The sequence below is a fragment of the Bombus fervidus genome, chromosome 6 (assembly GCF_041682495.2).
Source record: "Bombus fervidus isolate BK054 chromosome 6, iyBomFerv1, whole genome shotgun sequence".
In the NCBI taxonomy this organism is placed as follows: domain Eukaryota; kingdom Metazoa; phylum Arthropoda; class Insecta; order Hymenoptera; family Apidae; genus Bombus; species Bombus fervidus.
Genome location: NC_091522.1, coordinates 16721384 through 16748395, shown reverse-complemented (window position 1 = coordinate 16748395; position 27012 = coordinate 16721384). Strand labels below are relative to the sequence as shown.

Here is a 27012-nt window from a genome sequence, read left to right as displayed (position 1 = left end):
TAACACAGCAAATTAGAAAATAAACAAAGATATCCACCGAGACACGATCGTGATTTCGCAGCTTCGTTTCTCGCTTCCGCAGCTTTGTACCGAAATGACGACGTATCGTCGATCGTGTACGCTAAGTTCAAAGCAAGGTTGAAATATCAATAAAACGCCGGGTCCTTGTTCTTCGTCGTCGAACATCGTAGGTCACTCGTTTTACCTTGAAAACGTCGCATATAAACATCGATGATCGAAGATTGTACGAGACGAACGTAAACACGTCCTTCAGACTTCGTATCGCGAAAATGGGTTTTGTTTGCGATTTTTTGTCGACGACCACGGTCGAATTACAGCATTTTACGATTCGAGCGTCCATAGATCTGCGGGAAGACGGTAGAGCAACGACAGTGAGGACGTTTTCGGACGCATTGCGATAAATTCGCGCGCGAAATATCAGTCGCGCGTGCTCACGGTGAAAGTGGCGCGTAAACGCACGGTGAAAACGATGGGACCGCGCGTTATTCTCGTTCAACGATCCTAAAGGGGCGAGCACGAACTCGTGCGAGTTACGAAGGAGTTGGAAACGAACCTGCCCGCGTGAATAAACCAGAGGAGAATCGTTGTCTGGCCGAGAATACACAACGATGCGCGGAACCGAGAAAAACCAGGCGGAATCGTTTCGTTAGCGTGTAAAGTGTGTGTAAGCGCGATGGATCGAAAGGAAGCACGACCGGGTAGCTCGAGTAGCTTCCCCGGGTGTACCAACACTCTACAACTTCGATTCAACGTAAGTACACGATTTATATCTCGCATCCGAACGTCGAAGAACGCGAAAAAGGATGAGTCGCGACGACGAAATCGCAGCCGCCTGGCGTACTGATATTTGCTCGCATTTAACGGGCTTAATGACGGTGCCGGGTACGGGAATTTATTGCTGGCCTGGCTGCGCGACGTTGTTCCTCGACAGACGAGTAGGTAAAAGGAAACACGAGAGAATTACAGAGCTTAATATCAACCAGCGATTCGTAAAGTGGCAGCTGTTTTCTCTTGCTTCAGGACCGTCGTTTACTTCAGTCCCCAGGAATGAATGCAATTAAAAAATCGCGTTTCCCGTTTCCAGGCATTGCCCCGTAATCGCGTGAAGTTTCAAGAGGGTTGTTCTTCGGTTTTCTAATTTCGTTTGTTACCTTTAACGAGTTTAAAAGAAAGGCTTACATTGGCGAACATTGAAACGCATTTTACTTGCTAAATACACACTCAGCTGGTTCTACGAACTAAGTAACTAACTTTGCGTTAGAAGCGCATACGTCAAACAGACGACGTTCTATCAAAGTGATACGAAAGCCGAGAGACGTAAGGATCTACTATGTAAACTAATGCGTAGAATTCTACGCGTTAAAAGGTGTATTCTAACCTAGCGAACGTCGTTTTTGTCTGGTTCCTCCTAATCCTCGCAGGTTCGAGGTCGGACGATCGACAAGCCAAATCTTCAAAGCGGAGACGGTTTCGTTTTAAGTCGAATCTATCGCGGAAACGAGGGCAGCGTTTTCTTTGATGCGGGTAAAACGAATTTCGCGCGAATATTGTCCGAGAAGGAACTCGGGGAACGCGTCCCTGGCCCGAGGTCGCGTTCTCCCGGGATAAATCTTACGGCCACGAATCCCGTTGCCCGATAATTTCGTTTTTTCCCCTCTTTCCTCGTTGGTTCTCCGTTCGCTTCTTTACTGGCCGCAATGCAATAACATCGTTCCCCGGACCACTCTTTGACGTTACCCTCTTTTCTAACGGAGCCTCGGCGAACCGCTTTACCGGAAAAATAGAAAAGAAAATTAACGACGTCAGTGAAAATCTTCTTACCAAAAACCATGCCGGTTACACCGAGTTTTTTTTCTCCCTTCCCCGTTGTAGACGTTAGCTCCGGGTTAGAAGGATATCCTCTTTGTTACACCGTAATTCCTCTTTCTTTCGCCTGCCCCGCCCCCCTCTCTCTCTTCACCTTCTTTATTTCCACCTCAACTTCTCGTTTTCTTTCTGCCTCTTTCTCACAACCTGGCTTCTACCCTTCACGCTCGCATGTTCCTCTCCCTCGTTCTTCTCCTTCGTTCGTTGACCGTAAAAGTCTCTACGTAGACGAGTGTTGCTGGTTTTTCGGCCTCGTCGTATCCTCCTACAACGTAACTTTCTTACGCCACGTTCAAAGCTACGTCTCGTTATTCTCGCAACTTTGCGATCGTTAGTTCCGCTAGGAAGGGAAACTGCAAGAGAAACAGGCCGACTAGTACGTTTCCCCTCTCGGTGACGGTAATTTACGCTCGGGCCGCATTAATTATCGATCAATCCGTAAGCTGTTGAGCCCTGCCTGCTGGCGCGCTTACTGGCTGCTTGCTCGTAGGAATTCTTTTTATGGGTTAAACGATGTAACGGGATTCAAGGTTGATCGGAATGTAATCTCTCTACACCTATTAGATTTTGATAGCCGGAAGAAAGAAGAAGAAACTACGATGTTCGTGTTTTTGGTTGAGAGTTTCCATCGAGAATGTAAGGTAATACGGCAGGCACTGTATCAAACGATAAAATAACGCCGATAGCTCTCGAAATTCTCTTTCTCTTTTTCTCAACAGTCTTATGCTTAGATCGTGACAGAGACGTGTTTTCTTCCTTTTCTTCTTTTCTTTTTTCCCTCGCGTAACACAGATTTTTCGCTCGATTCTCAAACGCTCGTCATCCGCGTGAATTTCTGCTACCAACGCTGTGAATATTCGTATGGACGCGTTTCAGGATTAAAAACAATTTGATAAAGGAAGCCTGCTACGGCAATTGCAGCCCGTAAATTGCGAGCGAAGCGGTGATCGTTTATAGCCAGCCAAGACACGTTTATGAATTATCTTTACGACCTGTGAAATTTGTGACACGACGTTTTATTTAATCGACTCGGGTGAGTTATGGGCCGTGACCTCGGCTGGCGTGCATATCGACTGTTCTCTCCGTAATCGTACACGGATTTCTGTCACGGCAGGATTTTGTCGACGGAAGGACACCACCAGGGCTTTCCACGAGATTCACAGAGATCAGAACGGTGTTTGTTAATATCGTTAAGTCCAGTTTTCGCTGACAAGACTGTACGCGACGGCTGTTCCTCCTCTGTTGCTTCACTGCCGTTTCCATTAATGAGACTAACGCGTACAACGTCGACATCGTCCCCTCTCCGCTTGCGGTACAGAATGCAGGTCTACGATGGTTCCTCTTTTTATTAAAAATGAGCCGTCACGTCGGTGCGATGATCGATCGACGTTGGCTAAGTTCGCTGTTCACGATGTTCGCATAATTTATACGGAACAACGAAAAAAGTTCTCGTATACTACGCTATTTCAATTTTCTCTGACAGTCTTGCGTGTCATCGGCTGCGTTGCGCCGTTTGCTGATTCCTGATTCTGGAATGACTATCGTCAGATGTTTTTCTAGACAGACCAAGTTAGTCTGATAGCACGCTTAAAATAATTTGTACGAACAATAGTCTTCTATGTACTAAAATATATTTGTCTTTTCAATGCTGAATCAATTTCTGCTATTGGTTTGTCCAAAGACTGGCAACTCATTCAAATCGTTTTATGCCACGATAACCTATCCTGTCCGCGACATTTCCCTATTTTAATTAGAACATTCCGCCTGCAAACCTTAAATTATCACGCATGGAAGAAAGGAGCATTTGTCGGTAGAACTGACGTCCGCTGAGCGGCTGTTTCTCGTCCAGTGGAGCAGCCGTACGATTAAACCGACGGTTTCCGTCGTGCTTGTTCTACGTTTCCTACGTCGTCCTTGCTCCACTTCCCATTGAGATCCCACATTGCTTTCATCAAGCGTCGGTCACGAACAAACGCCAGGCGATATTGCTTGCCGATATTTTTCACGCGTGACACTGTGCCCCGGTTTGTACCTGGCATAAGAAATCAAGGGGCAGCGTATATATGTTTTCGAGAGCGTTGCGCTGAATAATGCACCAACTGATCGAGTAAGTTTCCATATTTTGCAACGGTTATTCAGACCTCGCAACACTGGTAATGGACGGTATTAGGAAGTCAGGCGTAGGACGCGTCGCTTATGAGAGAATATTTCATAGCTGGGAAAGTTATTCGAGGCGACTATGGCGACTTTAACCGATCATTTGTCTTACGTCCGTTGGACGAGGAGTATTCTTTGCGCGGAAAGAGAGAATAAAAGCGCGGCTCTTCTTGCGATAAGACAGCATCCTCTTCGACCCATTCCGTCCTTTCAATTACCGTTTAATTGGATTCGAGGAAAAGACGTGTACGTCGGCTTTGCCCAGCGTGATTATTCGAGCGGAACTCGAGTTTGCCAGAGAGAATCGTTAGGAGATCGCTGTTACCTGGTCGATGCACCGTACTTTGGCGTAGCCTGCTTTATTTAGCCTCTGCAGCGGAGAAAATAATGTCTATCTAGTTTCGCGTTGTTTCGAAGGAAAGTACGCGCTCGGAAACTGTAGTCGACAGCGGGTCGGCGAAGGTACCGAGAGATGAAACGATAACAGAACGCTGTGGATGACGAGAGTAAGCTATAACGAAAGAACGAATATGGAAGCGAACATTAGAAAATCAATGCAGGGTACACATTTCTGACGGACGAAGGACTTCGCGAGGGCCGCGAAATCAACGAACACCGTTTGCGTTGGCAAAACCGAGGCAGTGTCGATTTTCATTTGCATAGTCGAACAAGCAGATTACGGCGGTTAGATATTAAAGGGAACGAGCGAACGGTGGTACGCGTTTTGAAACGCGGTTTGTAACTGTTCGTCAAACGTTATCGCGCGTCGACTCGCGTCTTATCAGCGTATTGGCGCGGTGCGTTCTCGTTTCAAAGCGAAATTTCCTACGATTTAGCCACGTCGGCGACGCGCGTTAATTACTCAAGACTTATCTGGAGCAACATGCTGCCTGTTGTGCGCCAAGGGCGGGCCAGGGAAATGCAATTACGCGTGCGTCTGAGCCCGCTGACTTTTCACACGTGTATCAACTTAATGGCGTAATAACGCTACGTAAAAAGGCAACTAACCGTGTCAAGGATGAACGATAATTCTCTTCTTTTAGGAAGAAACGAGGAAGATGAGGGCGAACTCGAGAGTTGAGACAGACTCGTTGATGCCGGGAGAAGCGTATTATGACATTTTTTCCTCTTTCCTCGTTTCCTTTTTTCTTCTCATTTCGCGAACATTAGTTAAGATTACATTCGTGTTGTGCCTCGTTCGTAACGTGCACCGCTAAAAAAACGCAGGAAATGAAAAGAGAGAGAAGAGAGAGAGAGAGAGAGAGAGAGAGAGAGAGAGAGAGAGAGAGAGAGAGAGAGAGAGGGACGAGAGGTGAATAAAATATAGAGAAAAAGCGTAGCTGGAAGTGCAGCCAGTCCGTTGACTGAGCGGATTAAAATGGACGCGACAGGAGGTGCTGTGAATATCACTTTTCCAGCGTGAACGATAACATTCAGAATGTTCGAGGCCACCGGGTATCTATTGAAATTCCCGCGACTCCTGTTTCAACGGGTCAAATCCTACGGGTTTTCCATTTGTTACCACTGGCAGACGAGAATGTGACAACCTACTGCCCGCTGCCTTTTCAATGAATTGGAACGCGGCGTTCTATCAAACTATGGTTACCCTTTCGATCCAACGTCGACGATATCTCTTTCGTTCGGAGAAGCATCGAAGAATATCGAAATGGGACGAAGGATCGTGTGACGGATATTAAAGATGATTAACGTGGACTAGAATGACGAATGCGATACACCTGGCCAAGAGTATCGACGCGAGTACAGAATCGTGTAACGCACCGTCAAAGTTTTCCCACGTTTGTACGAGTATGCGTTATTCCGTGAAAAATAAAAAACTCGGAACTCGAGAATTCGAGAGGCCTGGAAATTGAGAACTCGACGACTATAAAAATTTATATTCGGCCAACTCTAAAAACACTCTAAAAATCGGGGATTCGATATTTCTAAATTTAGAAAAATTGCGAGTCGGTGAACTCTAGAATATCGGAGAACTCGCGAGGAATTCGGAAATTCCAGATCCTTAGAACTCTAAAGATCGCGAATTGAAATTCTCGATAATACGACGACCTAAGGATTTATGAATGAACTCCAGGAAAACACATGATTCATTGATTCAACTGCATTGTGTAACACTGCGATACATAGAAAATGACCGTGTACTCACCGTCACCGCGGTATGTCGGAATAACAACAACGTTGTTTCGTAACGCGGGCAAAGTACGTCCGCGTAAAGTTCGACTGCGCACATGTCCTTGTCGCCGCTCTCTTCGCGCCACTCGACCCATAAATCGCGTTGAATTTTCACGTGGTATTAGTACAGTTCGTTTCACGCATGACGAAGTCGCCATTATCCAACGTCTATGGGGAGCACTCTCGTCTTTAACTTTGTATCTACATAACGACGCGATGCATCACCATACATTATACTGGACGTCTGGTGGTTTCCATATTTTCGTAGTCCCGTCGAGCTTTCTTGAGCCTCGCTTCCTCCGTATACCGGCGAGTTTTCCATGCCGCCAGTGACACGGAAGTAACGCACGATCGATTACACGCGAGGCTTATAAATAACTTCGTTTGTATGTGGTTGCACGATGCTCGGATTAAAAACGGAAGATCGATCTTCTTAAAGAATATCCGAGCTCGCGGATAGCGAAGCAATCGATTAATCGGATGCTTTAATCAGAGATTATTACGATCACGGAATTGAAAGTTAACGAAGAAATCGATTTCAATTATATTGGCGATCGAGTAACAATTTAACTCGTACTCTCCGATAAATAAATTATCAACAAAATGTATCTGTTTGGTATAAAATGCTGATTCGTAATCCATCAAAGAGCACGTTGGATAATTTGACTATTCGGCTCGATAGAAATTTAAAAAAGAGAATCATCTATCGACGAAAAGAAAGAAAACGGATTACCAAGATTAACCGAGTAATCCGGGCCGATCTGGTTAATTCGACGACACGTAGCCAGCGAAGAGTCGGTTCAGCATCGAGCGAAATTGGACGAGCCTGTCCGATAATAAAAAGCGCTCTCCTCGGCGACTATTAAGATATTCGATATATCGATCGTCGTTTAAATCGTTCTCTTCGTTGATTTTATAAGTAAATTTTACGATACACCACGCCATACAGTACGTGCACGCGGTGTTGTTTCAACCTGGTCGAGCTAAGAGATTCGCTAACGAGGCGAATGAATAATTTGAATTCCTGCCTTTCCATGGCTGGTAATCGGTCCATAATTCATCTGAATTCCACTCTCATCGCGCAGTTCACCGTTACCAACGGAAGGAAACGTAATGACGTTAAATGAACAGCGTTCCCTTTTCGCGGAACGGAGAGAGGTTGAACGTTTCACGGTTAGTCGACCATAGGAAAATTAATTTGATCGTTAGGCGAGAACGCGAGAACAGGATTAGAATTCGGTGTAGTGAAGCGCGAGGCAGCCAGTCGTTCGGCTTGTCCTTTTATCTCGGCCTGGCGCAGATTAGCAAGACTTAACACGGTTATTGTTTTCGTAATCCGCAGAGCACCTCCTCTGGTTCGGTAAACATTTTCCTTTGAATACGCCATCGCGCGTCACCGTGACTTTCTTCTTCGAACGTTCGCACTCTCTTTTACCTTTCTTCTTCCTTAACTCTTCTTTCGTATTCCTTTTACGCGTGATGAACGAAACGTTTAATAGAACGCGAACGTTGAACGCGAGTGACGAGAATATCGTACTTGTCAACGGGAAATAAGTACGTACATACATTGATCGAAGCTGACGCTGGGTGTACTAGAAAATCACAAAGGCGAATTTCTTCGGTTCTTGTTACGCGTAAGGTACAGGAGAGAGCTGTGAGCTTTTCGTTACTCCTTCCAGCGTACACGCTTATTTGCATATTTTATTCAGAGATTGTCGTCTAGCTTTATCACGCTGGAAAAAATTTGCTTGCAGTAACGAACATCGTGATTAGCAACATTTTTATCTTAAAGCTATACTTTTTACATTATCTATGATTTTTCAGACGAATCTAATTATCTTTCATCGTACGCCACTTTTATTTACATTCGCGAGAAAATGTCTCTTGCGTCGCTGTTCGATCCCATTACATCAATTTATATTTTTAATTATCTTAAAATATACCCGTTTCTGATCACGTTTTCTGTTTGAAAGGTTTGACGTTCGTTCGTTATTGTTCGATGTTTACCTTTTCGCATCGAGAAGTAACAACGATGCGAGTAAGTCATCTGCATTTGTATCTTCCATCGAATATAAAGCGACAAGTTTTAATTAGTTGTCGTTTCGCGTGATTTTATTACGCGGCATAATTACACGGGATGACAGGGCCGGGTAATAATACGCGTTTCGGTTGCAATATGCTAATTAGGTTTTCAAAAAGCCTGGGCCCCGTGCTTGTAACAATGGACTGCGAAAATGGTAGCTCGGTTTCTAGGATGTCTACGACCGATCGATAGGCCCGTGTAGCAGAAAGCAGCTACAACGAAGAGGCAGAAACAGGTGATCGACCCGAACGAAGCTTTCGCGGAACGTTTGATGGAAACGTTTTCGCTTCGCCGATATTTCTGAATATTTTTTCTCCTTTCTGGATAAAAGTACGAAAAAACGTTTCATAAAATAAAAATTCGAACCTGTCGTTGCGTTCCGATCCGTCGACGATCTTAACAGCTAATTGTCGAATGTTTTTGAAATTCGTAGATCGCTGAAGAAGTAAATAAAACTGAGGAAACAAGGCTGTTTTATTTTAATGCGTAGGCAATTTTGAAAATCGTAGGTATAACGTTTTAAAGGCGATATTAATCCACGAATGTCTGGTTTGCTTGCGCAGGATGTCCTACGAGAGTTGGGACAGAAAAAGCCACAGCTGGACGAGCTGGTGCACACCGCGGAAGCGCTGCGTGCGGACACCAATAGACAGCAAGTGCACGGCAAAGGTAAGCTCATTCTCTTTTCCCCCGTTTCAACCCGTTTCAGCTTTCAGAAATTTTTATTTCGCGTTTCCATTTAATTCGACTCGCTCCAACCTAATTCCCGTTACGCGGTTATTCACAGCTTACAATTCCCAAATATTTCGAATTACGAGCGCTATTCGTTAGGACAGGTGATAATTTATTACCAGTTAAATCGTGAAACGAACGTAGGACGAGATTGATAATGAGAATATCGTCATCGCGGAAGATCGATATCCGTATCGATAGCCAACGACCTTAATAAGTTTTTGTCGTCGCAATTGATAAGGGTGCACGGTTACTGCTTGCCAAGCACTTTTCAGGCCCCGACAAATTTCAGAAGTTTAATTATCGGCCTTGATTGTTCGACCAAAGCTTGTAATAAATTCAACCATCTGTTCCACGGGACAGCTACTTATTATACGAAGTATCTTGCTCCAAGCCGTTCTTTTCAATCGTTTCTTACGTCCGATTGAACGGATCGCGTGCAAAGGATTTCTCCTCTGTCAGCGATGTTCTTATGAAATCGTCAATTTGTCTTTTCTTCTACCTGTAACTTGATTCTGTAATAAGTGATCGGATATCCGAACGTCGTCCTAATGACATTGTAGGAATATTAGGTTATAGACAGCTCTTACTCGTGAAATATAAAATAAAGTAAAATAATTTACTCTCGTTCAACACTTTGACGGTCGTTCTACGCCTTCGCTTTGGTCGATTACCGTCGCGTTTATGAGACTTCAGTTTTTTTTTTTAAATTTAATCGGCACTTGAAAGCGAGGCAAATCATTTCTATGTTCGATAGAGCTCTATCGAAGCGAAACGATTTACGAATGCACTGAAAAGACTGCACTGAATGCTCAGGAAATGATTATAATGCCGCTCGTGGGGGCAATCGGTAAATAAACAAATAAATTTATATAATCACAGTGATCACAGTCATATAATAACAGTGCTCGAAGCAATCAACGGCAAAGCATTGACGCGATTTCATTTTCTCAAGTTCTTTAAACACCGACGATTCTTCGATTCTTAAAGATCTCACACGCAATCGACTTTCTACGTGGCATCGAGCGTGCTGATCTAACGGCGCTAGTTCTTCGGATCGTTCCACGTGCGTTTCCCATACCGTAACGCTGGTACTCGATTCTCGATCGCTCGACAAGCATCGACTGCCGAATATTTTCTCAACGGTAATTCCAGCCGTTAATTGACGACTCTTTGGTCTATCCGGGTGGATTGGAAATTAGCTCGGCTAACCGTTTGGGGCGAGGCGAGGGATCCGATTGATTTGGAAACTTTTTAAATCCCCGCGAATCTGGCGCGGATTGACGCAATAGAGGGTCGAGCGCGGAGATTAACGGCGATGCCGTTAATTGTTTCAAGAGCCCTGGAAAACTCTCTCTCCCGTCGATGTCGCATTGTTCCTTCTATATTAGCGTGCCGGTACTTGTCAGTCCCGTCTGGTACTGCGCCCGTGCATTATAGCCAGACGATTCTTTCGTCCATTGTTTTCAGCAGGCCGCCCACTCTGCGTGAAATAGGGAAGAAAGGGTTCGCATACCGGGCGTATCAACCAGTTGGTTCCCGTCTCTTGCGTTATGAGTCGTAAGCTACGTTATAAGTCTCTCCTTCGGCATTCTTAGTAATCGCACCTGCGCCCCCTTTTACCATATTTCACGCTATTAAACGTCTTGGTTTCGCGTGAGTATCAGAATTATCAGAATCATGGATGTTGACGCAAATTCGTGTCTTTCGTAGTTTATAAGAAAGTACCAACGAACCCAGCGTCTTTTCTTTCTTTTATATCTTCTTCGATGATAGGTTTTTGTTTCGATAAGTTTTATATATACGCGCAAACATTCGCAGTATGGCAATCGTATACATCGTTTGAATTTTTCGTCCAATTGCATTAACAATAGCAACGACGTCAATGAATAATACGGTAGAGATCGAAGAAATTCTTATTCCTCGATATAAAGTATGCAACACCGATCGTGCAATAATAATAGGACGATCTAGTACAATTCGAATGGACAGGAAAGAAAAAAGATTCGGAGTCATGACACTACTTCATATCCTTGTAAAAACTCTACTTCGTACGAAACTTGCGACATCGAGGTGAAAACTTGTAATTCGTCTCTCTTTAACTTGATCGGAACGTATATAGTGGAAGAGATATTGTGCGTCCAAAGTTGGCCAAGTTTATCGTTCGGCGGTACGTAGAAAAATAAAAAGGTGGCCGTTTTATCGATCTAAAAATCGCTCGTACTCGCAAGCTGTCGGTTTACGGGTAGCAGCCCGATGTCTGGTTTTCCGTCTTGGCTGGCGTGCACGTGCCTCCTCGAGATTGAACCGATGCTGAAGTGGCTCGACACGGCAACCTCGGGTATATCGAAAGGCGGCCGTATTTCGGCCAACCTCTCCACAGCAGATTTTTCATAACGGTCACGTTATCAAACCGCGGCAAATGCCCACCTAGTCTGAAGTGCTGCTGTTCCCTCGCAGCCTTTAATTACCAGCACGAAACACCGACATGCTAACGCTCTCGCGTTTCACCGCCATTTCTTCTATGCATCCCTTGTATTATACGCTCGAATTGTTCCGTGCCTTCTTCTACTTTGTTTCTACGTAGAAACGCGTTTCTAACTTTTTATATCGTACGTTCGACCATTAACCACGTGTATCTCGTTCCTCGTAGGTAGGAAATTGGATAGAGGAACAAATCGGATATTACGATTTCTTTGTAATTAAAAGTAAATCAAAAATATTCCATTGTTGATGCACCGATTTACATTACCATTCGACGTTGCGAGTATTCGAATATAAAGCAAATACGATATCTCCGATTAGCGAAGATTCCACTTGAAATCTATTAAACGTCGTCCTATCGTTTCTCGTTCGTTCGGAGAAAAGAAATACGCGAGGAACGTCCGATGTTATCGTCAAAAGTTAACCGTGCAAAAACTACTTCATGAAACATTCAGAGTTCCCTTCTACTTTACGTAAACGTTTCCTATCTCCGCGTAAAATTACCGTGGAATCTTTTCGAAGACTCCAAAGTGCATCGAAGCTAACGTTTCAGCCAGAAAGTATCGCTTCGTCTTAAAGTACAATGGTCGTTCAGATTCTCATATCGCGTACCAGTTTATTTCTCAGACAGATGTACGTGGATGAATGCAATCGGTTGATATATACGTGGCGTTGATTCCTTTTCCGGCGGATTTCGTATTCGTCGCTGATACTTTCGTGAGTATACTATCGACGAGTAACGCATCAGAGGGAGACGAAAAACGATAGAAAATGTCTCGAGATAAGCCATTGTTCCCGCTTTTATCCCGACGGTTACGTACAGTCAACGATGCAACTTTCTTTGAGGGAAATTCCACGCATTGTCTTGAATCGTGTCGCGAAACTGGCGTCGCTTGATCGAATACCTGATCTCCTTCGGCATTGTTGCCAAAACTCTCGCTTGCGGAATTAAATTCTTCCGTGTCGTTAATTAAAACCCTTTATTAGCTGGATAGGGTGGCAGATTCGGGTCTGTTGAAACCGGAAGGCAAATTAACTCCAGGTGTGGAATCGTTTCCGGGATTGAGTGTTCTAAGAATGTAAAGCGACTCGCGATCGTTTGCCTCGATATTTCCTGCGAATAGCGAATATATTTTCTGGCCTTCGTGCAAAATAATTATAACACGAGCTCGATTCATGATTATATGTAAAAGAAGAGATATCAATTAGACGATTCTAAAATTAAATAGAACTTCTGACATTTTGGAGCAGAGAGAAGAACTCTGTCAAATTCAAATTATCAGCGATTTGAAATATTTATATCGCGGTCGTAACAGTTTCAAGATTACAGGGAAAAAAGGTCGCGTTTCCTAATTTTCGCAGAGGAACACATTTAGAGTTCGTTGCGCTGTCGATCAATGTCGTATTACCAAAATTGTTCGCTGAAGTCGAACGCGTCGTTTTTCGTCCCTTTGAAACTTTCCAACTTACTTTTCAGCTATTCTTATCAAGAGACCCACAGCTTCGAAACTGTTTATTTTCTTTGTTACATTAAATATCGTATTAATCTCTTTCGTTTAATCGTACGGCTCGTTAAAATCGGAAAATCAATAGAAACGTGTCTATCACGCTCTCTCTGGCCGCGACCTTTACTTTATTATATTTGCAACTGTAATTTCCAATTCACGCAGCCTCCAAATCCGTGAAAGAGAAATAACAACAACGTCGATACGCGCATCCGTGTATTTACCAAAATTCACTCTGTACGGGATTCACTGGGCGTAACCATTCCATTTGCATAAACAGATTCCTACATATTCGAGCTGCTTCATACGGTAGATGGAAAATCGCGGATATATTAATAACAATTATACAAGCGCGTTAACAGCTGGTCGAATCGTTTTCGGTTGACGATAATGCAGCACGGACGGTGCGTTCTCGAGGTTGGTTCGCAAGCCTCTCGGCATTGCATTCCTGCGTGCGGCTTTTGGGACACACATCCGTCGACCATGGCGATAGGACGGTGTGCGAGATAGCAACCGACTTGTACCCCAGGAATGAAGGCAAGAGCCACTTCAAAGCCGACAGCGTTTCTATGTACGCGTGTGTTCACCACGTGCGCACCACGATAGGACGAATACACGTGCACTGTGCACGCATCCCTCTGGCTATAAACCGTGCCAATAACGCACCCTATTCTTGTCGCGTTACGTAGTCGACGCATGCCCCTTACAAACGTTCTGGATTTTTAACATTACGACGCGAAAGAATATTTCAGGGAATTTTACGGTTGCGTAACGTGCAGTCTCCGGTGTCAAAGTCAATTTTCCCATTTGATTTTTCCATATTTTTTCATCGAATCTACCGATAAAACTGCTTCGGTTATTTTCACGCTGGTTCGTTAAAATTTTGTTGCTTCTGTGTTTGCTTAATTCCGGTTCAACGCCTTAGTCCGGTAGAGGGTAAAAAATGTTTTAACGTTAGTGCAAACAACCTTTTGCCCTTTTTTTTTACAGCTCAAAAGAAAGATTATCAGCTTCCTAAAAATACTTATATTATATATTTGCAATATTTACGTTGACTATAGGCAGGTGCTGAAAAAAACAATCGTGAAACGAAGGAGGTAGAAGAAATTGTACTAATATATCCGAAAGAGCCGATGTATTTTATTTTCCGAAAATGAGACACTAGAGGCGTTGATAGGCGAAAACCGCAACCTGTTGCGAGGAAGTCAGAACTTGGCATTCTCTTTATACGGATGATGTTTCATAATGGAGTCGATGAAGCAAGGCTCTGCTTCTTGGAAAGTACCCATTCGCTTCGCGAGCCAAGGGTTATTCAATTTTGACAACTCACCGAGTGGAAGAGTACGATTGACCTAACTTTTATGACCTCCCCTATGATTCGTTGAAAGATATTTCGCATGATAAATGGCACACCGTATAAAAACCTTGCAAAAATCACACGCTTAGAAAAACACAAGATATAGTTGGTAATAAAGCTATAGGAAGTAGAATATGGCATATATACGATGTTGTATTTTCCAAGTAAATATACAGAAGCGATTGATACCGAGTAAACACGTCCACTCGCCATCGATACCCATGTGTCCGTTATTGTCTTGTCCACTATCCTGATTAACCGAGTGTTTGTTCAATCTTTTCGATCATAATAATTGTAATCTTTATTCTCACGGCAAATCAAACGCAAACGAAAAGAACAGAAAACGGAGTAGCAAACGCTATAAGACAATTTGCCCATTCACAAAGTTTGACGCTTTTCCTCTCCCTTCGAGCTATACGCAACGCGGACGAAGCATTTTCGCTGTTCGAAACAACGACGTCTAACCGCGTGGAAGGCGTAAAAACGAGCTGCAAACGGTAGGAAAACATCTTATTTTCCTTCGAAGCGCGATATCCAATGTTCTTCGATCGGTAGATCCGTTTAATTGGACGTTTCTTTCGTAAGCCTTTTAAGATTCAGAGTCGAACCTCGGTCCACGTGTACTTTCCACAAGTTTCACTTACGATTTATCCTTACTACTACAAATGCTGTTTCTCTCGTTCGTGTAGAAGCGGTTCACGTACTTTTCCGGACAAAACTTGCACGTATAAGGAACGGCTACCACACCACTTGGTCGTCTCGCCACTTCGCAATTACCCCGAATCTATGGCGACTTAAGAGCGTTGCATATCTTCCAAATTATACGTACTTTAGGTAACTTATTGCGACTAAAGTATCAGTACGCGTCCCGGCTTCTCGCCTAATTGCTTAATTATGTCAATTAATGGGGGAACGGCGGAGCTTGCCAGCTGTGTTTCGCTTCCTCTCGGAGGATGAAGTATGTCCGGAACGTTTCAGCCGCTGACATCCTTTCGCCTCGGGCTTTCGGGTAACGAGAGAAGAGCTCTTTGATTTTCAAGCAGGCAGTTTTGTTATTCGATACAGAACGTTAATTGTAAATTGTTAATTATTCGAGATACATGGTTAGTTGGTTCGAAGTCTCGCCATTTGTTCCCTTTTCAGTTGTTTATTTACGTATTCGTCTTGTTTGTTTATAAACTTCTGTCTGTTTACGCCCTTATTTCATTTACTCTTATCAGATTTCTTTACCGTGATTTATTCCTCCCGTGTGATATGGCAGAATTTCAGCTTCGCGTGTTAAAGTCGATCTACCGGAGACGGTGTACGAGAAAGTGTTAAGAGTGAAGATTAATAGATCGTCGAGGGATCAAGTTGAAGATCTAATCCCTTTGGTTTCAGCTACTGCTTTAGCGCTTTGGTTTCAAAATTCATTAAGCTACCCGGAATTACATAAATACGTCAAACGTTAGAAGCTTATAAAACGTTTGCTCTATCAGTGTTTATAGCGAATCGGGAATCAAAGCAACTTTCAATTTTTCCCTTGAAATAGTTTCTTTAAATTAGTTATTAAACCATCTTGATTCCGTTCTCTATCGAAACCCTTTGGTCGACGATGACTACGCATTTCGAGACGTACGAGCACACTTTGCCAGGCAAATAGGAACGCTTCTTTCACGATAGAGGTGCGTTTTCTCCCGCTTTCGTTGCACGTTTCGCGGAGCATAGGAACTTGAGGGAAGAAAAAACGAGAGCGGAGAAGAAGCAGCCGCGACAAACATAATGGGAAATCGTTGATGGAGACGTTATACTTCCTCCATTACACACGACGAGAGCGAAGTTGCTTAAGGACCGCGTCGCTGTTTGGGAAGATTGCTTTTTCTCTCTCGAAAAGGTTCGCTCCACCTCCGGCAGAAGACGAAGCTCCGTCGTTCCGTACATGGTCGAAGTTGTATTACGACATTAACGAGCTAATTGGATTTAAAAATACACCATGCGTCTCTCTCTTTCCTTGTTTTTGACACATTTTCTTCTTTGATGCCTCGCAAACTTTTGTGGTTTCCTGAACGACAAGCCATCGTATACAATGTAATTTGTGGCCGAGACTACATATTAGTTTGGGTTAAGGTGATTTCGCTGCAACCGCCGCCGCTGTTGTTCTTTCAGCCTGGAAAGCATTACGTCGCTCCTGTAATATTTAACGTTTAATGGCAAGGATTGTAAAGAACGTTTTCGATAAGAACGGAAAATCTCGTTACAAACTCTGTCGTTTCGCGTCTTTTGTATTTCGAGATAAAAGCGGTAATTTGTGATTTATGAAGTCGTGCGAATATTAGGCTTTTAAATCGTTTCTGTTCTTTTAAACTGGTCACGTTACACTCTTTACAAAAACATGGTTTCATTGATCTCTTGATCCATCCAACGCGTCCAACTCCGAATTGCTGGGCTTTGCTGTAAATCTCGTTCGATTCCCGGAGAATGTAGGTATTTTCAGTGGATCTCTGGCAGAAGGTGAGTCTCGGGTGATCTCGCGAACAAAAACACGATGGATTCACGTCGAGAGATCTGACTGGCCACGTAGTATCAGCCTCACGATTTATCCATTTGTCAGAAGCTGCGCCATTCAAACAGTTTCAAGATATCAGCTTCGAGAATTCAAAACGTCTTCGTGTAATCTGGCCTCATACGGAATGTTAGAAAATGCGAGTCGAAAACTTTGCCAACCTGCATCGTTTGCTGAGAGCAGCCGAAAATGTCCGATCGGCATAGGTTTTAAAATCAATTATCTCGATGTATCGAATTTCGTATTCATCGTATGGATATTTAAACGAAACCGTCTGATCGATCGTCCGAATCTTTTGCATATTTTGCGGCGAATAAAGAAACGACTCGCGAGCTCGAAGCGAATGGTAAACGCATGATCGAACCGAATTCGCAAATGTCAATTTCCCGTCGAAATAGAAACGTACAGGTGCAACATTTTTTAATGGAAAACGATCAGCTTTACGATCTATCTTGATTGCACATTTTTGTACATCTCTCAGTGAGTACTACAAGCTCGCAAAGTCAAAGTAGATGCTCTTTCTGCATAAATCCTCGCTTTAAACTCCGTTAAGTTACTTCGGTCTTAAATATCTTCGTTTCTCGAGACAAAAGAGCGTAGAAGTACGAAACTTGGGAGCCGCTTTACGGAACGTCAGAGTCGATTCGCAGTTTTTCTAGCCGTATCACGGGATTCCATAGAAAAAGTGGTAGAGCTGAACGTGCACCGGTTCTATTCCCGTCACGTAGTAAATGCATCTGAGGCAATTTTACAGACGCGTCATCCGAGCATTTTCATTTTCGGAGCCCAAGTATTCCGGCATAACCGTTTCGTTGGTTGTCATAAATCATGGGTGTGTCTGACGTTTACACATCCTCGCAGGCGCTCGTTTCCATGCAAGTATCTCGACGCGGCCTTGCCTTGGTCGTTGCATTGTTCGCTATAGCTACTTTCCTACAACGAAATAAAAATCGTGTTTCCGCCCTGGCTAAGAAATTCGTATCTTTGCCGATACGTTTTTGTTAACGTTTGCCAAGTAAATAGCGCGCGTATCAATTACAAAATGAATCGGGATAGTTAATTTTCAAACTTTGTTTAAACGCTCGATGTGCAGCGAGAAATCACGGAAACGAAAGAAGAAGAGAAGAACGTCAACGGTTGGAAAAGACGTATGGTGGTATTTGAGGCCAGGGGGGAAAACCGACGGATCGCGAAACCTTTCTTCGATGGTACGTGCATCTTCGATCGAGGATATCTAGGATAAGATGCAGGATTTTTCTTTCTCTCTTTCTTCGTTTTTTCAACCGGCGTTCTTGTGGATCCGACTTTAATAATTCACGTCACGCAGTCTCCGATACGGCAGCCAAGGAAATACTCCTGGGGAATTTGCTTTCGGTACACGGGAATGGCTGCGTGTCGATATATTTTATTTACTGCCCCCTCCTCTCCCTTTTTCCATTGATTCCTCGTCACCGGCTGATCTATGGATTTTCCTCTGGCATTCTTCAACATCTGCTTCGAATCGCGTCGTTACGTCCATTCTTGTACATTTATCCGTACATCACCGAATCACCTCTCCCGACTAACGTTTTATGTTATTTTACGCGGCCAGAGAAAGAAGAAGATTGTAAAGCAACGTAAGCTCGTACACACCCTACCTATTCGTTCCTTTTCATAGCCTTCTCATTCCACGTCCCGCGATTCCTACTTATTCTTATTATGGAGATTGTTTCAACCAACAACCTGCGCCTTGGACGTTCCATTTTTGTCCATATATACTATGGTAAGGTTGTTCTCGCAGACAGTCGTAAATCGCTTATACGACGCAACATTTCTTACACTTTTTTTGAAACGAGAATAACAGAGTGAGCGTAGAAAGGATGAAACAAAATATCTGCGAATAATCTTGATCTTTGATATTTCTTTGACGTATTTTCTCTAGTTTTTAAAAATTTATATCGATCTACGTTAGTTCTAGAATTTCTGTACTTTACGTTTCAAGATACGAGTAATTTCATTAATCTGCTAACTGTATCGATAACGGTTTGCTCCTGATAAACATACTTTGCGGTAGATTCAAAGGCACATCAGAATGGTATAAAAAAGCGAAGTCTTCTGGGAAAGCTTCTTTGCTCCCTATCCTTTGTTCCCCTGAAATAAGACTAGCAACGAAAGTAGACAAATTCAGAGGAGGATAATTCCTTTCCTTCGGTAGACGACCCTAAAGTTTGTCGGGGCGCGGGCCAAGGGAATCGAAATACCTCCGGAGTAAATGCACGTTGATTGGAAAAAGACTCGTCCGAATTGTTCGCGATGAGTTTCGTGGCAGAACAGAAGCATCGAGCGTAATGTTCGTTTAATTCGCGCGAAAACAAGGCCTTTTCAAAGGGATAGCTACAGAATTACGAATCTCTGTCTAGTCCCTTTTTCCTACACCTTTACGAATGTTTTTCAACGTCGAATAAATTTATTGGGGCGATCAAAATTGCAATTTTGAAATCTCTAAAAAAATCACAAAACTCTCTGAATATAGAAATATCCCGAAGAGTAAAATCGTTCCAATTCGATTTTGCCTGTACCAACGACTATCACACGAATCGATATCAACGTCTTCTATAGTAGTTAATTCCAATAACAGCGAAAATAATAGCGCGAAGACGCGGTCCTCCTTCCTCAACGTTATCCATTTCCAGTTTGCACCCTCAATAACAACCCCCGAAACAGTATCGCTGCTGCCCCTTCGCCCTACCGTTAGCGCCAAATACAATTTCACGCGTTTTACGCTCCTCGTCCCGTTGTTTTCTCGCCTTCGTCAACCGTTTACCGCGCGTTTCACGTTAGAATTGAAATGCAAACGCGTTTATCGCGTTCGTTACCAATGGGCTACTTAACGATTCTTTTCTCTCGCCGGTGGCGTTTCAGTCGCCGGATGTTTCGTATATTTTATAATCCATGCATCTGGATCGCGCGTGCGATTTTCGCGCTGGCAAATGCGAACAATACCGTCATCACCAGGACGTATCGCGATTCGCACTTCCGGTGAGTGCGAACGCGGCTGAAAACCATGGAAAATCCGATTATTCGTATCACCGGCGCGTACGCGAGAGAGTAGAGGAGATATGGAGAGGTAGAGGCGGAGAGAAAGACAGAGAGAGAGAGAGGGAGAGAGATATCACGTCCCGGCCGGATTTCCAAAGCCGACACCGCATTTGCGGGGAAATTACAATATAACGCGCGCCCTCTGCGTAAAGCGGAATTTATTACAGCGCGTTTACACGCGTAAAACATAGGTAAACGACGTCGATCGACGCAGGGAATTGGTGGTGCGTGAAAAGTGGTCGGCTCGTTCAATGCCCGATTATCTTGCTTGCTTAGAGCGTAATCGCTCGTTTGTTTGATTCATTTGCTCGTCTGCGCGTCGAGGAGTGTACAGCAGCGTTATCTGGCGATCGGATCGATCGACATTCTAAGAATTTGAATCGCAAAGGGAAGAGCTAGATCTCTCGTAATCGTGTCAAATATTTTTTAATAGCCGTATCGGATCGCGATATTCGCAAGATGAAATATAATATTTTGAGAAAAAAATGGATTATCCGTGATTGGAATGAACTTTTAGGGAAATAACAGGGTAGGAAGTTGGAGGATTCCATTAGGAAACGCTTGCTCAAAGTGTCAGCATTGCAGGGAACTAATATAGATAGTAATTATTCAAGTTGATATAGGGAAACAAAATTGAACACGTAGCCGAGCGGAAAGCTATACGTTAATAACTTAACGTCCGATTCTCTGGATCTACTTACGTTAAGGCGTACATTTCCGGTCTGCGTTTCCTAACCTGGCATCTCCACGATGCCTGTGAACGAATCGAACGCTAACGAGCTTACCTTCGTCCAGTGCGTCTCGAGGCTTCCACCCTCCGGTGGGACATTCATTAAAGGCGAGAAAAGAATTCCAAGGAAGGAAGTTATTAAAGTTTCTTTTCACGTAGGGTCAGAAACGATTCCGAGACAGGGAAGAGGCAGGGTTAAAGAACGAGAATGTCCCGGTTATGAGTTTTACGAGCGAGCCGCTAGGTCCAACGCACGACAGAGCACTTCGTCAAAACTCGTTGAAAATTGCGATAATGCTTAACGATTTTCCCTTGGACGAACGAGCCACCGTTATGCACGCTCGACACGTTCAACCTAAATCCTCGTTCGATCTCGAATCTTCCTTTATCAAATTTTTGTCAGATTGGCGAAAATACGCTGCGTTCGCTCGGATCATCGATGCGATTATCGAAGGGCTTCTTTGCTGGCGTTTTACTTTGCTCGGTAGCGCTATGGAAACTTGTATCTTTACATCGTCCAACTTTCGAGAGTCCGTACAACTTTTAAAACTCGTAATCTTTTGCTTAATATTCCGGGATAGATTGCTCCGTGACGGTAATCCAATCGCCGTAACGATCTTCTTCGAGGTACTCGTGCTCCGTCTTTTTTTTTCTTCGTTCTATTTTCCTTCGCTTTTATCGTCGATGATGTTCGATCGAAGGTAGACGGTGCGACGAGCAGGCGTGTTTGGTGAAAATTAAGAGGCGCGCAAACTCGAAAGCTCTGCCTGCAAGACGGTGTTCTCGATGAGAGTCCGCGTCGACGAACGGTAAATTAGTATCGCAAGCTGTACCGGTCAGGCGAGATTATCCGGCACCGCGCGCCCGGAACGATTCTTCTACGATTTACAGGAAAACCATTTTGCGGAATAAGAGTGTTCTCGAATCTGCTGGCGAAGATAAGGGTAGATTACGTATAGGCGCGGTGCTTAACTTCGTCCATATAACGTTGCACACCGGCAGGGAACGATCTCGTTCGTTGAATTTTTATGGTTGTTCGCCGTACCGGCTGTAACGCCCTAGAAAGTACGATAGTATTATTACGCCAGGAGATCTTGAAATATTGCCTGGCCGTATATTTCATGTAAGTGGGCGATTCCGTTGTCTCGGACCGAGAGAAGTGGCAGGCAAGAAGACAGTGGCAGAGAGACAGCACGGTAGATTCGATCGAAACTTGCGTTTATTCCATTTCGTTTGTGTCCCTTTCAATGAGACTACCGTACTCGCGGAACACGAGAACGTAAATCACGTTGCAACAATGGGATGGAAAAATTGCCAGCGTGTACTTATCAAACTCTCTGATACGAGAGACCTTGCGGGTCGTTGTACTGCAAAGTACCGGAGATATCATGCTACCAATGTGTTATCGATCAAAAGCAAAGAATAACAGCGAGATTCTAATTTTAAATTTACAAACTATAAATCGAAGAAATTGTACTCCAACAATAGTATCGGAGAATTCGCGATCAGTTGGGAGAAAATAAGAAAAGTCTATTATGAAAATTGTATCGTCGATCGAACAAGCTTTTTGTAAAAATACCACGAATTTTTTATAGAACGATAGAAATAGACCACGATCAGCCTAGAATATCAACGTTTCAATTTTCCTACGAAATTTTTCCGATTTTATAAACGGTTAGATTAGAGCAACGATAGTTGCAGACCTATCAAACGTTTGGTAAACATCGCGCGCGGTTTCCCCTGGGCTAATAGACGATTTCGGGAATTTCGCTCGTTCTTCCATCCTCCTCCCTCCCTCCCTCCCACCTTCCCACGTTTCACGGTCGACGAACGAAATATTCCAGCCATATTCCGTGGAAAAGCATTACCGAAACGAACACCGTCGTCGACGTTCTTTTCTCTCGACTTTACTACCGTCTACCGATGGAAGACGAGCGATCGTCGATCGGATCGCAGTGTTTCCTCGTTGGCCACGGAAATCAGTTTCGACAACCGCGAAATGGCGCTTTTTCAACCTGTCATCCATGCGTTTCGGTCAATCGATAGTTACGCGTGCTACCTTCTTCTTTCTTTTTTCCTTCCCTTTTTCCTCTTCGGTTTACTCTCATCTGCCACTCCACGCAACGCAACAGTTATTTTTGTCATCCATTTCCACGCAGAATTCAATATCCGATCGGTTGGTTACGACGATTAATCGCGCGCGGATCGCGTACGATGGAATTAAACTTTCTACCAGTTAATTGCAGTTTGCATACAGGATTATTAGGTACGTGAAAGCGCGGCTGGTTTCGTCCCGCGTTTTGTCGATACCGATTTAGCCTCGACACATTAGCCATTTTGTGGTCGTTTCTTTAATTCACGTTGATCAAGTTTCGCGGTGGTAATTGATATCGATATCGCTGTTTGTCCATATTAGCTGCTGTTCCACGATTTATCCAATTTGACGTAGTTTCGGGCTCTAATAATTTACAATTTTACGGTTTTTCGCGTTACGGTTGGACAAAAATTCGATCTCCTTCGGACGCGATTCATCGATCGTTCACGGTCATCGAAGACGTAAACGGCGTGCAAACGATTGAACCATAGGCGACAAAACGGCGACGACGAGGTGAAACGTTGCCACGCGTTGGAATTCGATTTTCTTAGACGGAACCGCATGCGAGACGACACGTCGACGCGCGATAATTAACGGTTCGCATTGTGACGACAAAATCGTAGCTGGCGAAATGTCGGTAGCGAGGAACGCGCGATCCCAGTGGCGAGCTATTCGCCAATCGCGCTCGTTACGACGGGGACGACGTAACTTGCACGCGGGACTACTTTACCAAGTCCATCGACCGGCGCCAGAGAGCGAGAAACTACCAGAGTAGGTTGGCGTTCATTAACATACAACCACCGTAGTCGTCGTCGTAGTAGTCGTCGTGGTTGGTATCATCGTGGTTGTAACGACGACGACGAGTAATTACGCACGCCTAACGCGCTTGTGTACAACTCGCGACGAAGGTGGCCGGAATACCACGCACGAGCCCGTTCGTTCGCGTGTATCGTACGTGCTGGCCTAGAGACGCGCGTAGGCGCACCAGCCAACCGGGCACACACCAGCCTTTCGATGTACCTGGAAGAAGAAAGGCTATGGATAGTACGAGAAGAGTACGGAAGAGCGAGAGAAACTGGTTTCAGGGCTTAGAAAGATAGAAAGGATGGGAAGACGAGAGAGAAAGGGAGTAGACGACGGTGTATATCCGAGGGATGGCAGAGTTCGAAGTTGGAGGGCGTAGAAGAAAGGCAGAGAAGGGGGATGAATAGTAGTACCGTCGTCAGTATCTACCTGGTGCACCGGTAGTCGAGGGGATAGACGAGAGGTTATTCCACCTACACAAGAGAAACGGTGCCGGTAGAGCTGCTCTGGTGGCAATGGATAGTGGTTGAAGGACAGAGAGAGAATTCGGTGCTGGGTTGCGCCGATGGTGAAGTCGCCGTTGATGGTGGTTGTAAGGATGGTGGCTGGTGATAGTGTGATGGTAGAAGAAGGTGGTGGTAGATAGAGTGGGTGGTAGTGACGGAGGGTAGGACGATGGTGGTGGTGGTGGTGGTGTAACGCAGCGGTGACAAGGACGATGGTGGTAGAACGGTGGTGGTAGTTGTAGCAGTAGGAGCGGTGGTGGTGGTGGTGGTGGTGGTGGTGGTGGTAGTGGCGGCGGCGGTGGTGGTGGAGGTGGTGGTGGCGACGGTGGTAGTGGTGGTAGTGGAGGAGAGGGTGCGGCATCGTCGATGGTGGTTGTGTTGCCGGTGGTGGAGGAGGCATGGGTTGGTTCCAGTGTTCGCGCGGCCGCTCCCTGTCGCACACGAACGATTCACCCCGACGCTGACGGCGTCGCGACGCTCTCGCAACCGCCGCCAAAAACGTGCTCGCGGAAAATACGGAAACGCTCGTCTCGTCGACCGCGAACGATCGGCCGGTTTCGCGCGACCTACGATTGCTCGCGTACGATTTTCCACTCGTGACACGGAGGTATCCGTGTGAATCGTCGTTGCGGGTCGAGAGGGCTGCGATAAAACGCGTGGAAAACGCGAGGCGCGACGACGCTCTCCGGTAACGTGGAAATCGCAGCCGGGTACGCCGGCTTCGTCGCCAGACCGGTTCTCGTCGCGCCGCCTGACACGTGGACTTCTCTGCTGTTGATCGCGTAAAAGTGCGCTGCATCGGAAGTCGTGTGGATGTCTCCACCTGTGGATAATCTCGAATAGCTATAGCGCGGCTATTCCTCGTTTTACAAGCTTCGATCGATCTTCTTCGGAACGTTGCTACTCTCTGGTGAATACTGGAAACGTTGTGAAAGAAGGTGGATGATCTCTCGCGTATTCGTCGATCGAAGTGTGCCGGTACTTTAACCCGACATTCTTTATTCTCCAATACTTTCTACATATCCGTCAACATCGTCTTGGGTGTCGATTCCTTTTCAACGTACTTTTTTCTATAAGCAACTTCGTCGAAGCAGGTATCAGGGGTGGCCGCGATAACGGTGCAAACCAACAAGTGTCTTAAATCAACAAGTCGAAAGTAGCAAGGTCACGGCGGACAACGGAACCGCGGCTGTGAAGAAAGTTTCCGATGTTAATCGGAGCCGGTTGATCGTCGGATAAACGAGCACCGTCTGTGATAAGAGAAACTTTTGTAACTGTACGAGATCGGCTCGGACCTCGTATAGAAGAGTAACGAAGCGTTCAATGGAATCGAGGTGCAGTTGCACTCGGGACCAGAACAATCGACACCGAGAGACACACAGAGAGAGAGAGAGAGAGAGAGAGAGGCGCCGACACGTGCCCACTCGTTTCTAAAACGCCTGCGCTGTTTTCCTTAATAATTGATGCTTAAAGCGAGCTGCCACCCGGCTACGATTCCCGTGGAAAGTAAGGGGAATCTACTTCACCCCTGTCCGATAAAATTAAAGAGGAATTCGGTCCGTTCGATACGAGGATCGAAGATCTTTGACCGCGCCACGTGTTTACGAAGATTTTGGCCAGCGAAACACTCTCTCGCCGCGTTAAAGATCGTTTCGTCGATTTTTCAGGAACCACTCGTCGCTCCGACAAACAGTTTTTCGAAAGAAAGCTTCGCGTAGTTTCGCGGTAAAGAGAATGATCGACGTATTCTAAAGACGTACTCGAAGAAGTTTCACGCGAGTTTTCCACATCGAATATTGATAAGTCGGGTAGCGAGCCGAGTTTGCTGCAAGTTGAAAGGAAAAAAAAAAAAAAAAAAAAAAAGAAACGAGGACAACCAGAGACAATCACGATTCGCTGCTCGTTCTTCTCCGTTCGTTCGTCGAACGATAAATCGGCCCATACGTATCGATTTCTACGCAAGTTTTTATACCGTCCTGATCCATGAGCGGTGTAAATGCCATACAGCCTGACTCTTGGAAGGGGTGAACGCTTCGTGATAAATCTCTGGATGCAGGGTGCGTGAAATTCGCGTCACACCAGGGACCATCATCCTGCAGGCAGAACCACGTTAATTATTCTCGCGGAAGGATGCGCGATTATCGTAGTACACGGAAGCTGGTCTACGCTTCTCAACGAGCTACCTCCGGATCGCGTTATTAATCGTCGTTCTAAAGGATCGAAGCATCGGAACCGCATTTTTCTAATTTAGCCCAATCGATAACGACCAATTTTCCGATACTCTCGTTTGCGGGATCATTTTGGACGATACGTTTTACTGGGATACGGAACAGACTCCCATAGAGCTTCCGTATACTTCCAAGGACCGACGAACCAACGTTGGAATCGACGTTCGAACGTTGAAACAGCTGAACGTTCGGGCGATTCCAGGAAGCTTGGTCGATATCGTACGCGAAGAAGAGGAAGCGCCCTGAGCTCAATCGTTGGATTCGATCGCGCAGATGTCGTCGATCGTCTGCGAACATTAAGGTCTCCCCAGTTTGGTTGGAGTAGTAACTATTGGCCGTACCCTCGTCCTCGTCGCAGTCATCGAATTCCAATTATGTCGCAGCACCGGAGAGGCTCGATACATGCTGGTAGCCCGGTTCCTGGCCATCCGGCCACGAACGCGTCCATCTCCGCCTCTCACGAGGTACAAACGAGGGGGATACCTTTGCCTGGAATGGTACCATCGCGCTCTATCCACGGCAATCCTATGCACGGGAATCCGATCCACGGGTTCGTCAACCCTCTTGGACCCGCTGGTCTCGTTCATTCTCCGCCTACGCATCAATCGATCCTGTCCGGAATTTCTCATCATTC

The 27012-nt window shown here is 45.1% G+C and overlaps 1 protein-coding gene across 10 annotated transcripts in view; it reads left to right on the top strand.

Moving 5' to 3' along the window:
* The window catches only part of LOC139988043 (dystrophin, isoforms A/C/F/G/H), a 445976-nt gene that overhangs the window by 93689 nt on the left and 325275 nt on the right, over positions 1-27012 (top strand). For all 10 annotated transcript variants that reach the window (XM_072004969.1, XM_072004970.1, XM_072004965.1 and 7 more), the window contains one exon: positions 8881-8986. In XM_072004969.1, the coding sequence (XP_071861070.1) occupies positions 8881-8986 (106 nt within the window). The remainder of the gene's footprint in view (positions 1-8880; positions 8987-27012) is intronic.